General features: G+C 50.2%; 2 protein-coding genes and 1 long non-coding RNA gene across 9 annotated transcripts in view; 2 read left to right on the top strand and 1 right to left on the bottom strand.

Moving 5' to 3' along the window:
- CPT1A (carnitine palmitoyltransferase 1A) overlaps window positions 1–10,861 on the top strand; it is a 77,012-nt gene extending 66,151 nt beyond the window's left edge. For all 3 annotated transcript variants that reach the window (XM_072639381.1, XM_072639380.1, XM_072639382.1), the window contains exons 14-19: window positions 89–253; window positions 3,891–4,025; window positions 5,837–5,989; window positions 7,035–7,148; window positions 7,592–7,684; window positions 8,569–10,861. In XM_072639381.1, coding sequence (XP_072495482.1) covers window positions 89–253; window positions 3,891–4,025; window positions 5,837–5,989; window positions 7,035–7,148; window positions 7,592–7,684; window positions 8,569–8,655 — 747 coding nt within the window. In that variant the 3' untranslated portion in view covers window positions 8,656–10,861. The remainder of the gene's footprint in view (window positions 1–88; window positions 254–3,890; window positions 4,026–5,836; window positions 5,990–7,034; window positions 7,149–7,591; window positions 7,685–8,568) is intronic.
- Window positions 9,961–12,722, bottom strand: LOC140524682 (uncharacterized). The gene is made up of 2 exons (XR_011973797.1): window positions 12,104–12,722; window positions 9,961–11,128 (listed from the first exon to the last, which is right to left on the bottom strand). It is a non-coding gene; the product is annotated as an uncharacterized lncRNA (long non-coding RNA).
- TESMIN (testis expressed metallothionein like protein) overlaps window positions 12,702–16,759 on the top strand; it is a 45,709-nt gene continuing 41,651 nt past the window's right edge. For 2 of the 5 annotated variants that reach the window (XM_072639384.1, XM_072639383.1), the window contains exons 1-2: window positions 12,702–13,058; window positions 14,735–15,307. In XM_072639384.1, coding sequence (XP_072495485.1) covers window positions 12,702–13,058; window positions 14,735–15,307 — 930 coding nt within the window. Of the gene's footprint in view, window positions 13,059–13,198; window positions 13,306–14,015; window positions 14,357–14,734; window positions 15,308–16,759 lie in introns of those variants that run through there. The other 3 variants (XM_072639386.1, XM_072639387.1, XM_072639385.1) reach the window with 3 other exon arrangements.

The following is a 16,759-nucleotide window of genomic DNA, read 5'->3' as shown; positions in this document are numbered from 1 at the left end:
TGCTACTTTCCCATTGTCCACCAGAAATGAACTTTGGCTCTCCTTATGGGAAACTTCTTGGTAAGGTATCTTAACCTCTTTCTCTTAGTGTCAAGATATCATTGAGAGATCGCTGAGCCTCGCCTCCACCCTGGCCAATGATGTGGATTTTCACTCCTTTCCATTTGACACTTTTGGTAAAGGGTTAATCAAGAAAAGTAGAACCAGCCCAGATGCCTTCGTACAGCTGGCCCTGCAGTTGGCCCATTACAAGGTGAGACCCAGAGCCCTGCTCCCTCCTGTTCCTCATCCCAGGCTGGGACAGTGATGTAACAGGGAAGAAACACTCCAGGTGGGATGCGAGTGTTGGGTGAGGGCAGAGTCCGTAGACCTTGGCATATACTCCTCTGTTTGAACTTACCCATGTTGAGCTACGAAATGGGTGATGGCAGGGGGGAGGGTGCACATGAGAGAGACAGACAGACAGACAAATAGACAGGGTAGGGAGTGATAGAAACTGGGACCTCTCCTGGTTTTCCTTTTAGGCAGACCTGAGCTCAGGAGAAGAGCCTGGGAGACACATGAGCAAAGCTAGCCCTCATTTGAGACAATTTTACTGGACTTAGGGGCCTCCCTCCCTTCCTCCCTCCCTTCCTACCTTTCTTCCTACCTTCTATCCATCCATCCATCTCATCCAGTCTGGAAGCACAGAGGTCTCTCACAGGCCCAGTCCCACTACTGATCAGCACAGAAGCTTCCTGTTTCATTTCCTCCCAGGGCAGCCAGGTGGCCCTCTGCATCCATGGGCTCACTGCGCTGGTGCCAGACTGCACACCCTGACCAGCTCAAGCCCTAGCTCCTGAGCTCAACCAAGCCACTAGCCTCCCCCTTCCCAGTAGCTGGGCCTACAAGCATGTATCACTATGCCCATCGATAACATTTCTTTTCTCTGGGGAAGAAAGGCTTATCCTCTCTAAATGTGCACATCCCAAGAAGCAGTGCCCTGATGAGCAAGCTGGCCACTTTAGTAAATGGGTATAAGACTTCTTGTGAAGGGGGCTGACTGGGCCAGCCATACTCATCTTGTGGTTCCCTCTTTGCCATCCTCTAGGGGCAACAATTAGGGTCTATTTGCTCAGGATAATACCTGTGTTTTCATTGAAGAATTACTTCTTAAATTTCCCATTTCAAAATAGTTTACATTTCTATCCTGAGAAATGTTTGTATGAAAATTGGCCTGTGGATGGTTTTTAAAAGTCCATATCCCTGGGTTGCCTATCAACACATGACTTTGAAGAGCTCTCACACGTGAGAAGGACTAGCTTTGTGCTGCCTGGTCCCAGATGGAGGAGCCAGGGACAGTGGGCAGGAGTTGGATGTCAAGAGAACATCCTGGGAGTAAGAGCCATGCCCGGGCAGAGTGGGTTCCCTTGGGAGGTGATGGAGTCCCCCAGACTGGTTGGACTCCTGCCTCCAAGGTCCTATCCTGTCCCGAGAGTCCACCATTGTTTATAATTGAGTCTACCATCACTGTTGGATATGTTTTCTTTGGCTGAGGCTAGAACCAGACCTGTGATTCTCTTCAGCAGACCCTGCCTGTCCCAGGGAGAATCTGCAGGTGGCTGATGGTTTGTGGCCTGTGCTCGGGCCTCAGATTTCCAGGTCTCCATGGATTCGGGCCAGGAGGCTGTTTGCTTTGGTGCACCTCGGTAGAAGTTGGTGATGCCGGGCTGCCTGCCCGTGGTTGCCTCTCTGCTCGGTGCCCGCAGTGAGGTCTGGGCACATCAGGTCAGGCAGCAGCTTAAGCAGTAACGTGAGTCAGCCCTTTGGCGCAGCCTCAGCTTCAATGGCGTCTGTTTACTAATCTGCAGTCCGTGCTCCCAGGTCCAAGCAAGCAGGGTTTTAGATCATCCTTTTTCAGACTGGATTTGAATGCATGGCAAGTCTGGTTTGTGTCTGCATCTGGGCTCTGCACTGAAAATCTGGCCTGTGAAAATGCTGGCATCTTTTGTTTCCAAGTTACGTTTTAAAGCTGCCCAAGTGTTCAGTTTGGCTTCTCAGGCCCCACTCCAGATGCTCCTTTTCCCTCCTTACTCCGGTGGTTTGTAGAATGACATTCTTGATGGTGATGATTTTAGAAAGGCCTTTGGATATGGCACTGAGCCCCCTTCCTGATCCTCCCCTGACACCCAAGTCACTGGGTCCCTGGGGAGGGTACACCCTCCACCTCCCCCACCCCAACAAGCTCAGTTCATGGGGAGGGGGTGGTAAAAGAATCCTCTTTTAAGTTGGTTTTCCCTGTGATGGACCCATTGGGCAGGTTTGATTGTGATGATAGCTGGAGGTTTAAGACCAGAAATCTGATCAGCCTCCCTATGCCAGGACTCCCTTAGGTCTCCTCCCCACTTTCCCCCCACCCCAGTGAAAATCCATCCTGGTAGCTCATGAAGCCCTGGAATTTGGAAAGGGGCTCACTCTCCAGCAGGCTGTCCCATCACCCCCAGGCCTGGGAGAAGGTCTCTGACGTTCTAGGGAGACTGGCCATGGTTTACTGCACATCGACACTGGTTTTAGGGTGCTTCCCACCATAGGAGAGTGAGATTAGCCTTGGTGAATGGAGCATAGAAACATTTGAGAGCCCTTGTATCCCGTTAAAAGCCCCTGGAAAGTGGTGCCAGCCTTCTTCCTCCACAACCTTTGGGTCATCCTTTGCCAACTGGGATGACGAATGTTGGTGTCTGCTTGCCCATTCCACTCCCTGGGAGGCATGTAAGGGACATCCAAGGCTCCAATGCATCCTTCAAAGCTGGTCAGAGGACCTGAGATGAGGTCTCCAGCCTCTTACCCCCCACTTAAGTGCTCCTGCCTTTCAGCCTGGGGTCCAAGCATCCTCTGCCCAGGAGATCTCTGCAGAGGGGTCTAGGTTCTCGGACAAAGTTGTCCATATTGGCCTGATGAAGGGTAAGGCATGAGGATTGTTTCCTCCTGGCCCCCAAAGCAGGAGTTTTCCACACCTGAAGTAGTGACTCTTACTGGGACAGCCTCCCTTTTCCCTTCTGCCCCCTTGACCCTCTCAAGTCTAAACTAGCCTCACTTCGTTGGAGGCATGGGTGCCCTTTATTCGAGCACTCTAGCCATGCCATCTGGAGCTTGTTGGGAAACCAGGGGTCCCATGCTCACTTATGCCCTCTTGTCACTCAGTAGAGGGATCATTGCTCTAAAACACTAGGCAAGAAAACCCTGAGCTGACTTGGTTCTGGCCTCGAAGTCGGAAGACTGGGGCGCATGTCCTCATTCCAATACACACTTCTCTAGTCATGTGACAAGCCTTCTTGGTGGCCCAAAAGCTCTCTGGGCCTCTTTGTCTCAGAACATCTGCTGATCAGCAGGGGCAGAGGGACTTCTCCCAGGGTCCCCTCTGTCAGTTAAGTCCCAGGCCCAAATAAAGCAAAGAATATTTTCTCTCTGGAACTTCCATACAGAGTTGTAAGGAAACCATGTGTGCCACATAGGTGTAATCTGCTATCAGGAAAGGGACAGTGATGAATGTATGTGTCTGTCTTCTATCCCTCCTTGGGCCACCATAGGTTTGCATGCTAAGGATCCTCCCCATCTTTTCATGCATTCATATATATAGGAGATCTCCCTTCCCTACCCCTTCTCGCTCCCACACAAGCACTGGTCAGTGTGTTCAGTCAGGAAAGGCCTTCCTGGAAACCCTGGGCCTCCAAAGGCTGAGCTCACCGAGCCCAGGGAAGAACACACATGCACACACGTGTAATACATTCACATTAGATGGATGTTCTAAGCCCATAGGTGAAAAAGCTTAGGGTTCATCGCTACCCTTTCTAAAAAGAATTATTATTGCAAATGAAGTGGTATTCATATGTGGGGTGTCTTTTCCTTGCTAGGACAAGAGCAAATTTTGCTTAACATATGAGGCTTCCATGACCCGCCTCTTCCGAGAAGGACGAACAGAGACCGTCCGTTCCTGTACTGCAGAGTCTTGCAACTTTGTACTTACCATGGTGGACCCCACACAGCCGGTGAGTGGACAGAATGCCTGACCATGCTCCTAGGCACTTCCCTTCAGTTCACCCATGACTTATTCCCTCCAAGGTTCTCAGCCATCTGCTCCCATACTTCCTTGCAGCACAAGTAGTATGGATAGAAGGGGGTGCCACAAACATGTCGTCCTTCGTCAGTTCCATTTTGATGCTCTAAACTGTGATGGCCTACCTCTGCCTCTTGAAGCTGAAGGCGTCCAAGCTGGACCAGTACAAGTGAAAGAGGCGTGTGGGGTGATGTGCCTCTGGAGAATGGGAGAAGTGTTTGAGGGCAATCCCTGAAGAGAAGGGAATGGCATTAGGGCTAACTGGCATGTCAAGTCAGATTAGACCTGCAGTGGCACCTGCACACTGAGGATGCCCAGCGAGATGGTGCCACTCCTTTCACAAAGCATTTCCACAAGTCAGAGAAGGAGTCATCACTCGTGTGGGTCTTGGTCAATGACCTGCTTAGCCAATGGACAGGACATTTCTTAAAGTTCCTTTCAGTCCAATGATTTCTATGTATGTCTGTGTTCCAACAAATTTTGTTTTTAATTGAATATAAACATAACTAAAAACAGCATTTTAATTAGAAATATTCCATTATTGGCTAAACCAGCCTTGGAAGTTTACTTCTAGCCTGTGGCAAAGATGAGTGTGGGTGGATGGTGCTGAGAAACTAGGGAATTCAATCATCTGAATGGATTATTGTGTGCCAGGCCCATGCTGGGCCCTGGGGATATATGGACAAATATAAAAGAGCCCTTGTCCTCACAGACCTTCCATTCCATTGGACACATGGAGGGAAATGCTGACTAGAGGAGATAGGAATTGGACCAGTGCTTTCCTGGTTCAGGGAAACTCTCTCTGCTTATGGAGGTTGGCACCTTCTCTGAAACTGTCCTAACAAGGTGCCTAGGGCACCAGGAGGGCATGGGGTTAGCCCAAGGTTGTATAGCTAGTGTCTGCCAGAACTTCCTACATTAAGGCCCCCTCACTATCCACTATACCACACTGCTTCTCAAATATAAAATATATCCCAAGTAATTTTGTGAAAGAGGATACAGGTCTAATATGCAGGGCTGTTTTCCAAAGAATTATTTACTATATAATTCTACTAGCACCTTAATGATCAGTGTGGCCATACAAAGGCTTAGCTGGCCCTCTCCATGGTTAGGGTAAGAATAGAGGTGAGCCTTGAGAAGGCCTCCATCAGAAGGAGAAGAAGGAGGACACCTGGACCATGGACTGTTTGGTGTCTTGTCTCATAAAGATGGAGCCATGGGGAGCATACTTTGGTGAACACTGGGGCTTCCTCTGCTGACTCAGTTAAAAACTCTCCACTCCTTCTTCTGGGACCAGCCAAGCCAGTTTTCTGTGTGAGGAATTACCCCACCCTCTGCCTCCCTCAGGTGACAGGGCATCCTTGGCCTCATGCAGGAAATTGCTCCAGTTTTCAATTTCACCATATGCTCTGTTGCTGAAGTGCTTTCCAAGTCTGGTCACCTCTACAGCCCAATGAGACATCAGCAGCAGGGCTTTTGCAGAGGGCTGAGTACATCATAACAATTCATATTTCTTAAAATCTCAGTATTTGTTCTAACAAAATAGGCAATGGGAACAAATAATCACCTCATTTCCATGGGACGATCTCTACTACGTCAGTCCATCGATCACCAATGGGGGCCCATTATTTTGGAACCTGCTCGCTAACTTGTCCAGCAGCCTTAGAAGACAGTTTACACACTGTAGTTTGAAACAACCACACACGCATCATGGTTTTTTTCCTCTTTCTCTTTGTAATTTAGGTTGAAAAAAAACTCAAGTTATTCAAAATTGCAGCTGCTAAACACCAACACATGTACCGTCTTGCTATGACTGGCGCTGGCATTGACCGCCACCTTTTTTGCCTTTATGTGGTCTCCAAATATCTGGCTGTTGATTCTCCTTTCCTGAAGGAAGTAAGTCATTTTGGCAGAGCTATTTGACTTATCTAGCTCAGCTAAACCAAACCCCACCTTTGGCATCCAAAAGGTTGATGGACAAGCATTTATTAAATGCCAGAAGGTAGCTAGGCTCTGTGCTAAGCACCTGGGGTACAGAGGCAAAAACAAAAACTCCCCTCCAAGAGTTTTATTCTAACATGAAAAGGCCAGAATTTAGGATTAGGGATCTTAAAAATAAAAAATATGACCCAGAATTCTAGTGTATTAAAGTTCCTTGTAAGTGATCAGAAAGGTGCCTGTTCTGACAAAATACAAGAGTGAATGCCTAGTTACATTTGTGTGGGGTAACAAAATTCTGCTGTGCTGATCGGTTCCAACAGAAAGGTGATTAAACTTTCCTGGGTAGAATCTTCAGAGAATAGATGAGGTCAGGAACCTCTAGGATGTCTCCAAGTTTATATTCTTGTAGGATTCAGATTTTTGTCAATATCCTCAAAATAAATGCTTTATGTGGCATCCAGTCCGTTCTCACCCAGTTCTCCAACACTGCTACAGAGAGCTTACAGTTATACTGGCCTGCCTCAGTTGTCCCGGGGACTGGATCCATGTCCTGTCTTTTGTTTACGGCCTATGTGATTTCTGGCAAATCCCTTCCCCTCTAAGGACCCCACTTTTTCTCATCAGTTAGAAATGGGGTGGGAAGGGGGGAAGGCAGACAGTGATCACTGAGGTCTTCTTTCAGTCTTATATCACACACAGTCCTTGGGGTGGGGGTGGGAGAACATCACAGCTGAGAGCATCATGAGACTGTCATACAGTTCTGTTACGTGAAGATGAGCATTTCCTGGGGGCAGTGTTAGCCCTCTGTGTCTAGAAGAAGGCCAAGAGACAGAACAGAGCTGTCAGGGACCTTTTCACTCCTCTACCTTTTAATCGTCACTCCCCTCCCCCCAGTTTGGCTCTGCCCCTACCCCCAAAGTTCTCCATGTATTATACTAGGTAGAGGTGGAGGGAAGTGTCATTGTACATCCCTAAATTCTACCCAACCTCTGCTCTAAAGGTTTTATCTGATCCATGGAGATTGTCAACTAGTCAGACACCTCAACAGCAGGTAGAACTCTTTGATCTAGACAGGAATCCAGAATATGTGTCCAGTGGAGGCGGCTTTGGACCGGTAAGTGAAATATTTTGTTGCTATTCAGTCATGTCTGATTCTTTATGACCCCATTTAGGATTTTCTTTCTCCAGAGATGCTAGAGGGGTTTGCCATCTCCTTCTCCAGCTCATTTTACTGATGAGGAAACTGAGGCAAACAGGATTAAGTGATTTGCTCAGGGTCCCACACCTAGTAAGTGTCTGAGGCTGAATCTGAACTCCAATCCTCCTGACTTCAGGACCAGGGCTCTATGCACTCCACCACCTGGTAAAATGTGCCAAGTATTCTGAAGGAGAGTCAGATACACCGATAGCATGTAATGCCTTTGTTGCTGAGTGATCTTGTTTTTCAGATACCACTTACCCCCCCCACACACACACACACACACACGCGCCCACACCCAGATCTATTTACTTCACCATCTTTAAGCAGATTCCTGATTTTGTGCCTCTTTCCTTTAGGTTGCTGATGACGGTTATGGGGTATCCTATATTTTAGTAGGGGAGAACCTCATCAATTTCCATGTGTCCTCCAAGTTCTCCAGCCCTGAGACTGTAAGTGTGAAGATGGTCCCTCTCTTTGCTGTGACACATGCTGCCTTCTTGTCTTTATTTTTAAGTGTGCCTTTTCTTACATGTCTGATATCTTACTTAAATTATATCCTGTTGCTAGTGAACTGTGCATTTATTAAACTCCTAATCTGCATGAAGGGCTGCAAAGACAAAAAGAAGGGAGCCTTTGCCTTCAGTAATTGATTCAATCATTATTGGTAGCAAAACTTTAGAGTGGGTCTACACTAACATGCCAACCTTGGGATTCATGTTGTGGGAATGTCTCCAAGTTGGAAACCACCTCAAAAATGGATGAGATTCTTTTGGGCCCTTTAGCAACCAAGTCCCATTTGACGGAGTCTAAGATGAAGATGTGGGATATTCTGTACTCAAAATAATCCATTTCTCTTAGCTACAAGCACTAGAGAATTAGCATGCTTAGAAGTCAGGGTCCCTGAGGGCCACTGCCAAAAGGCTATTTGTAGATGATGACCCAGCTGGGATAAAGATTTCCCCAAGACCTGGAGAATGGGCTAGAGGGGAGAGTCCCAGTTCAGTGTGGGCAGCCTCAGGCACCAGCAGCCCCTGCCATTGTTAAGAAGGGACTCACCTTTGATGGAACCTTTCAAGGGTCACTGTTTCAGACTTTGCCTTGCTTGTAAAGAGAGAAGAATATATATACCTTTGCACGGGGGATTTGGGCATGGCGGGGGAGTATCAAATAGCCGGCTACCGCCTCTAAGCTGTCATTTCTCTGACTACTTGATTTTGGAGGTTGAATGAGTGGGTGGCGCCTAATTCCAAGGATTTCAGAATAATGTCAATTTTGGGAAACCATTGATGTGGCAAGTTTTCACCTTCTGTTTTGTTCTCCATTAACATTCAAGGATTCTCATCGGTTTGGAGCTCACCTGAGGCAAGCCATGATCGACATCATCACCCTGTTTGGATTACATCTGAACGCCAAAAAGTAATTCCAGTTGTGCCCATCATGGAGGAAATGGAACTCTTCTGAGAAACCAAATAAGGATAGACATTGAATTCCCTTTTGTAGTCCAAGGTCAGAAGTTGCTCTTTTCCAGAGAGGATTTTGTTCTTAGGTTTTTTGTTGTTGTTGTTGTTTTTCAGAAAAAGAAGAGGGAGGGAGAGCAGAGTATATTATATGAAGAAGTGTAATTTTGCTACTTCCAGGAATGTTCTAATGATGTGAATGCTTGATCTTCCCCCTAAAGTCTTTGTCCTGTTTAAATTTAATAAATGAAGGGATTGAGGTATTGTCAAATTAATGTAAGTAGAGGAATTTTGATGTAATATATATGTTGGGAGCAGAAATATGTTTCCTCAACTGTGACTGTATATCTGGTACTTACGGGCATTTAACTCCTGTTATCAGAACAATTATATATGCATTATAGATTTTTGAAATTGTGTAGATTGGAAGTGTAACCAATGGACAGATCCATTTCATGCACTAATCAAGAATGGGGCAGCTCTTTGGAGCAAGCTTTTGTCACAGTCGATAGCTCGGTTACTTACACTGCCCAAGAGAATAGCCGCCCCCTATTTGCTTCATCTCTAGTTTTATTGATATGGGAATAAACTTTGAGTGTATTTATAACCCCAGTGCCTTAACAATGGAAGGCCCTAAACACAAGAAAAGTCTTACATAGATTGTATTATAACTGTAAAGTCTATTGCTGAATTGTGGGATTACAAATTCCATTTTCTCATCTTTTTGTTTTTTCCCCACTTGGGGTCAGTCCTGGAATGAGCCACCCTTTACAGGCAGGCACATGTGTCTGGTTTTCTCCTCGCACAGAGTCCAGCTTCTGTGTGGCAGGGAGAGAGGCCACATCAGCTTTCCCTGTTCAGGATCCCCTCCTCCCCAAGATGGGAGTGTGGCATTAGCTAGAGAAGCAGAGCAGCCAGGCGCTACTCTGTAGGAGCAAATGTAACATGGTGGCTGATGTAAGAGAGAGGATGATGGGAAGGGAAGGAAGAAAAGCAGAGAACAGGGCTTCCAAATGATTGAGAGTGGAGCCTCTTCATCCCAGCAGGATCATTTTTTGGACCTTAAATGATAAGAAGAGAGAGAAGGGAGGGGCAGGGAAAGGGGGGGGTGGGGGAAGAGGGAGAGGGGTGAAGAGGGAGGGAGAGAGAGAGAGAGAGAACCATGGAACAGAAGAAAAAATGCCAATCTGTCTCATTCCCAAAGGAAGACAGTACCAGGGCAGGGTGCTAGATGACTATGGTTTTAAAAGGACCTAGAACCCTGTGAATGCTGGGATAGAGCTGACTTCATGAGGAAGGGGCTGACTGGTTTTTGTTTGAAAGGCACTGAATCCCCTCTGGTCTTTATGAGAGTTAAAGGCTCGTGAAACTCGATGACCACTACCATTAGGCTGCACTGACAGGGTTCGTTTTCTTCCAATGGTGTGTTTAATTTGGTATCTCATCACCTGGCCCTGCTTGGGTTCACCTCCGTGGAGAGGTTTGCACTCCAGTGATACACAGAAAGGGCTAAGCATCTGGAGCCCACGAAAGGCACCTATTGAAGAGCAGTGCGGATTTTGCATATGTATATATTGTACTACAGGCATCCCACTCAAGTGGGCTAAAGAAATTTTTTTTAAAGTAAAAATAAAAGAATTGGGTTTAGTGTCTGGACAAAAAAAATCATGGGAAAAAGCCTATACTGCAGGGGACCAGTGGCACATTAAATGAGACCACTCTAAGAACCCTGCAGCCGTTCCTTCTGGGCTGCAGAAATCATGCACTATTTATATTGACCACTGACCAATCTGCGTTAGAATAGGACTTCAATTTGTATTGGCTTGTAGATGAGATTTTATTATTAAAGATGGTGTTTGGGCTTGACTCTCAGGTTTTAAATGTTTCAAATGTAATTGTAGTTCATCGGAGCAGTTATCAATGCAACTTTAAAAGAATGTCAGTATAATTGGCACAGTCAGTTTTTATTGTACATGTTGAAAGGGGCAGTAAGAGTGTTATGTATTTAATTTTTATTTAGAAGAGATCCAGATTCTTAATGGAGAGATGGTTTGTATTCATTGCTATCTTGGAATGTCCACTGCATGTAAATAGAATATGCTCTTTGGGATGTAAATCTTGGAAATGCTACATGAATGTAGACTCTCATTAATAAAGAAATTAACCTCAGTCTTCAATAGTACTATTTGTTTGGCGCGTTTTCCCAGGGGAGTGACGTGGTTTCCAAACATGACATCATCCCACGAGTCCCAGGCTCAGACTTCCTGGCAATCTCCACCATACTCAGGTTATAACAAGAATCAAAACTGAAGTAGGGAAAATGCTCCTGAAAAGTACCGCTAGTGACCATGAACTCCAAGGAGATCAGTGACAGAAAGTGAATACCCCTCCATACAGGATACTCCACAACAGCACTTTCTGTGGTAGCAGAACATCCTAAACAAATAGGGAAACAATTGAACAAATTGTGGTCATAGGATTATAGATGTACCATTGATATAACTTAGCCGTCATCTTGTCCAGCTGACTAGAAATGGACATTATTGACCAAGGACAAGTCAAAGAGCAGGAATTTGAACCTAGGACTTTTGGCTCCAAATTTGTTGTTGATCAGTCATTTCAGTTGTGTCTGTTTCTTCGTGACTCCATCTGGGGTTTTCTTGGCAAAGATACTGGAGTGGTTTGCCATTTGCCTTCTCCAGCTCCTTTTCCCAATGAGGGTTAAATAACTTCCCCAGGATCACACTGCTAGGAAGTGTCTGAGGCTGGATTTGAACTCAGATCCTTCTGATTCCAGGTCCACCATTCTATCTATTCGAGCCAAAATTTGGCTCGAGATCCATTATGTTGTTTACCATATTATGGATGTCATGGAAAATTGCAGTACATTTGAAAGGAAACAAAAACTTGTTTCAGAAAAACATGAGAAGAATTCTATGAACTGGTTTGAAAAGAACAGAACCAGGGGTACAATACCTGTACAACACATTGCACAATCATCCTACTACATGCCTACAATTGTGTTCCTGAAAACCCTAAAGGGCTGCTGACTCCACAGCAACTGCAATGCCCAGTCTTGGTCCCAAAGAGCAAATCTGAGGAACAGCTATTAGGCTGACTTTGTGCACTAAGGGAAATAATGAAGACATTCTGGAAAGGTAGATGGAAGCCATGGTGTGTAGGAGTTTGCTGCGGTACTAGGAAAGAGGGCTGCATTTGGAGTCAGAGGAGCTGAGTTCAAATCCCAGCTCTGACACTTGGGAGATGACTAATCCTCCTTGGACTTCATCAAGAGGGCTTTTCTCATCTCTTCTCCAAAGATCTTTTAACTGCCCAAATCTGGGGGTCTTTCTCTCAACTCTCCCCCTTCTGGACCTCTTGGTAGCCTTTGACACTATCCATGGCCCTCACCTGCTGGACTCTACGGTTCTGTGCTCCTCTTCAGTCCCTGTCCTGCCTCCTTCTTTCTTCTCTCTCTCCAGAGCTTCCTTAGCTGCCACGTCCCCAATGGGTTTCCAAGTCTCATGGATTGTCCCTGGGAGGTCCCTTCTGTCCATGCACATAAGCCTTCATTCACCTCCCACCCAACCTAGACTGTGGATTCCTACAGCTCAGTCACCTCCCTGCCCACGATGTGCCAGCCACTTCTCGCCACCTCTAGAATCAAATGCCAATGCCTTTGCTTGGCATCTACCGCCCTTCGAGAGCTGGTCCAGACACGGGTCCTTGGGCCGTGGACCGTCCATGCCCGGTGGGCTGCCCCTTCTCCCCCAGGACTGGCCACTCTTCCTGGCGCCGGCCTGGACTTCGCCTTGGTCTCCCCAGTCCTGGCACGGGGCCCTCGTCCGTCACAAGGCCAGGGGGGCTGGCGAGCCCTGGCTGCCCAAGGGTGCCCAGGCTGCCCAAGGGTGCCCAGGACCCGCAGCCCTTTCCAGGTAGGCCTCTGACAGTGCCTTGGAGGCCTCTGAGTGGGAAGCTTGGTGTTAGGGCCCAGCCCCTCCTTGTACCGATGGGGAAACTGAGGCCCGGGAGGGGGAGGGGCCTGCTCCAGGGCCCCCTGCTGGGAGCCCGGACTCGGGAGCCCTCCCGCCTCCTCCGACAGGCTCACCTCCTCGGGGGGAGGGGCGGGCTGGAAGCTGCCTGCCCCTCCCCCCTCGGGGCCCAACGGTCCCTCCCGCCTTCCAACGGTCGTCGCCCTCTTACGAGCACGCGCACAGAGGTGGCGTGCACGCGCCGGGCTCGCTCCCGGGCTGGCTGCGGGCGCGCGGAGGCGGCAGCGCGGTCGTTCCGGGCTCCCCGGTCCTGGTCCCGGTCCTTCGTCCTCGGCGGCTCCTCCGCGGCCCGGCCCGGAGCACCCGGCCCCGCGGTGGGTACCCCGAGTCCCCTCCCGGGCCTCAGTTTCCCCCGGTGTAAAATGGCGGCGTGACCCCGGGCTCCCGGAGGGCGCTTCCACACTGGGACCGCCCGGCATGAGCGGGACGCCCCTCCCCCCCAAGCCCCTTCGAGGGGCCGCCCCTGCCCCCTCCTAGCTGGGGAGGTCACCCTGCGGGAGGGCGCTTCCACACGGGGAGGACCCGAAGGCCGTGAAGCCACAGCTGCCCCTCCCCACGGAGGTCCGCGGCCGGCCGTCGTGGGGGGGAGGGGAGGCCGGAGCTCGCTGGGCAGGCCCGGGGGCAGGCCCGGGGGCAGGGCCGGGGGCAGGGCCGGGAGCAGGCCCGGGGGCAGGCCCGGGGGCAGGGCCGGGAGCAGGACCGGGGGCAGGACCGGGGGCAGGGCCGGGGGCAGGGCCGGGAGCAGGGCCGGGGGCAGGCCCGGGGGCAGGGCCGGGAGCAGGACCGGGGGGCAGGCCCGGGGGCAGGGCCGGGGGCAGGGCCGGGGGCAGGGCCGGGGGCAGGCCCGGGGGCAGGGCCGGGAGCAGGACCGGGGGCAGGGCCGGGGGCAGGCCCGGGGGCAGGCCCGGGGGCAGGCCCGGGGGCAGGCCCGGGGGCAGGACCGGGGGCAGGGCCGGGGGCAGGGCCGGGAGCAGGACCGGGGGCAGGGCCGGGGGCAGGGCGGGGGCAGGACCGGGGGCAGGGCGGGGGCAGGCCCGGGGGCAGGGCCGGGGGCAGGGCGGGGGCAGGCCCGGGGGCAGGCCCGGGGGCAGGGCCGGCGTCCTCCCGCTGGGGATTTCCGGGTCTGGCCAAAGGAAAGGGGGCAGGAGGGACAGAAAACGACGCCCCCAGCCCCAAATCCTGAGCCGGGGGGCGGGGGGCTGAGAATCACAGGCTCCGCAGGGGGGGGCTTCCTTTCCTCTTACAGAGAAGGAAACTGAGGCCCAGAGAGGGGAGGACCTTGGCCCCCGAACCCGCGTAGGAGGCTTGTCCCGGAGGCTTTGCCACACCCTCCCAGGGTCCTCAGGCCCTTGAGCCCCAGGTTCTGCATCTCTGGGGGGTGAGAGGCCGCCTGGCCCGGAGCTGGACCGCCTCGGGTGCCTCATGTGTGACCAGAAGCCTTCTGCAGCCCCTTGATTCTCTCGGCTTCCCCTGGGAGTGCACCATCTGGGCACCCGCACGTTGGGAGGGCTTCTTGTAAAAGAGCGCTGGGCCACATGCTGCCTGGCCCTGGGGCCATGGCGGGACCTTTGCTGCACCATCTCAGCCCAGCCCAGCAGTGCCCCAGTGCAAGGTGGCTGCTGCACGCACCCATTTTACTGATGAGGAAGCTGCACTGGGGTTAACGTCACAGGTCACTCCGTCCAAGCTAGCCAAGCCTGTCAAATAAGGGTTTCCCTTCCTGAGAGGTCTGGAGAAGGCCAGATAAACTCCCTTGGGTGGGAGGCTGTTAGAAAAGGATCCTGCTCCCTTTTCAGATATGGAAGAGTTGGTCTCGTTGACTCCAGAAGTCCCCTCTCTATCACTCAAGCGCTCTGGGCCTCAGTTCCATCTGTAAAACAAGGGGGTTGGATTCGATGGCCTCTGCACATCCCCAGAGTCCTGCATTTTAAACAAGTGGAGGTGGGGAGAAGTCATTTGGGCCCATTTCATGTATTTATTTGTTTTCTAGATGAAAGGATTGCTGGGAAGAAAACTACTTTTGGAAAAAGAAAACTGTAGAGATGAGCAGTTTAAGATTTCTTCTGTAGATCTGGAAGACCAGCCCCTACTTGGTGGGATTTCAAACACAGAAGATGAAATTGTGACGGAGATTTTTAGCCAAGACAGTCAATTCATTTCTGAAAACATTAACCTGAAAAGTGCTGTGATCAGTAAGCATGACGATGATGAAGACTTCCACTCCTTTAAAGATGCCTACTTCACTTCGGCTGACGCCCGGGAGACGCTGCTGCCCTCCTTCAACGCTCCCCTCAACGCAGATTGCAGCAGTAAAGTGAAGGTCGAGCGTCTGGTTGACGAGAGTAACGAGGAACAGATTCTTGAAGACTATTCGGGTCTGCCCGAGCTCAGCCCTTTGGAAGAGACCATGCTGCCCTCCCCATCCCAGCTGCAGCCACATGCCTATAACATCCACTTCCTGTCCTCTTTAAGGACTCAGCACAGGAACCCAGCCAGTGTCCTGCCCTTGGGAGCCTGGGCAGCCCGGGAAGGAGCAGCTCATCACAACGTCCGAGTGATTCCAGTAAGGTCCCTCCCTCTTTCCCAAGTAGGATGTACCTAGGTGATCCTCATGTAGGCCTCTGAGGGGAAGGCTTCTTACTGGATGCCATAGCCCCTGTTGACCCACAGCATCCCGTTTTGTAGGGTGACTGGTGCCCATCAGGTGAATCCAGAGTGGCTAATCCAACGTAGTCGTGTTCATAGCTAATGCAAGGGGATGTGGGTGGGAACACAAATGGCTGTGACCTCGGTGTTATTACCTGCTTAAACTCAGTGCTTTGTGCATAACCTGCTAGGTGCTATGCTCCAGTAAGGTGGGAGGGCTGAGCCCCACTTTGTAAGAAGAGCCAACAGTTAATTTTACAGCTGTCCTTCCACATCCCCAGCCTCCACATTGGAGAGCTGTCATGGCTGGGGGTCAGGCTGCCTGCTAACCCTGAAGTTTATGGGGATTAATCTCTTGACCTTGGCCTCATTAGCTCACACTCTCACCAGCTAAGCTAATTTCCCCTGAAGCAGCTGACTCTTGATCCCTTAAAGCAAGTGGGAAGTCTGAGAGAAAGGGCTGAATACTTTGTTGACAAGCATGCTCCTTTTCAGCTAGCCTGCTAATGTCATTAATAATTACTAGTGTGACTGATAATTCTATCTGCAGTTTCACCTCTGAAAACACTGTATCTCCATGATCTCATCTGAGCATCCTGGCAATCCTGTGAGCTCATTTGAAGTGAATTGGAGATCATTCAGGCAAGAGTGAACAGAAGTCCTCTAGTAAGTAGGGGCAGCTCTGGTGGGGGTCGCAGCACCATAGGCCAAGCCCAGAGAGCGTGGTCGGAGGTAGCAGGCTCTAACTGACTTCTGCTCTGATGCTCCTTCTGGTGTGGAAGCCATCCTGTGTCCTGGAGCTGGGAAGGAAAGGTTTGCGGGGCTCAGACAGTCTCTCAGTCTCCTCCCCAGAAGGTTGCTTGCTTACAGGGGCTTCCCATTCTCTGTCTCTCCCTCGTCTCTGCCTCTGTCTGTCTTGTTGTACCCCCACCTCTCCCAGAACAGAGTTTCAGTCAACAAAGGTGTTCATTGCTTACAAGTGAAAACAGTGTCGCCAAATCATGGCTTTGACCTGGGACTTCACACTAGACTTTACTGGCTCCAGGTTAATGCTTGGAAAATCAGATTTCAGGGACAACCCATAATTAATGGGGTGTCCCAGAAGTCTTCGTGCAAAAGCTTACCACTGAACCAAGACTTTTGGGACGCCCTTTATAGAAGGACGAGAAAGGGATGCTGTGTGGCAGGGGAAGGAAGGGGAGGAGGGGAGAGGATAGACGAATCATTGACTTTCTGTAGACAAAGAAAGGAATCTGAGGCAGTTTGGATCTTGTCCTTCCTAATTCCCTCCGTCTAGACTCTCTAGAAAGGCCAAATAATTGCAGGAGCTGTCAATATCACTCAGCCAAGTCTGCCACTATGTTCCTGG

The sequence above is a fragment of the Notamacropus eugenii genome, chromosome 2 (assembly GCF_028372415.1).
Source record: "Notamacropus eugenii isolate mMacEug1 chromosome 2, mMacEug1.pri_v2, whole genome shotgun sequence".
In the NCBI taxonomy this organism is placed as follows: Eukaryota; Metazoa; Chordata; class Mammalia; order Diprotodontia; family Macropodidae; genus Notamacropus; species Notamacropus eugenii.
The sequence above is the reverse complement of the archived record's forward strand: the minus strand, read 5'-3'. Positions and strand labels throughout refer to the sequence as shown.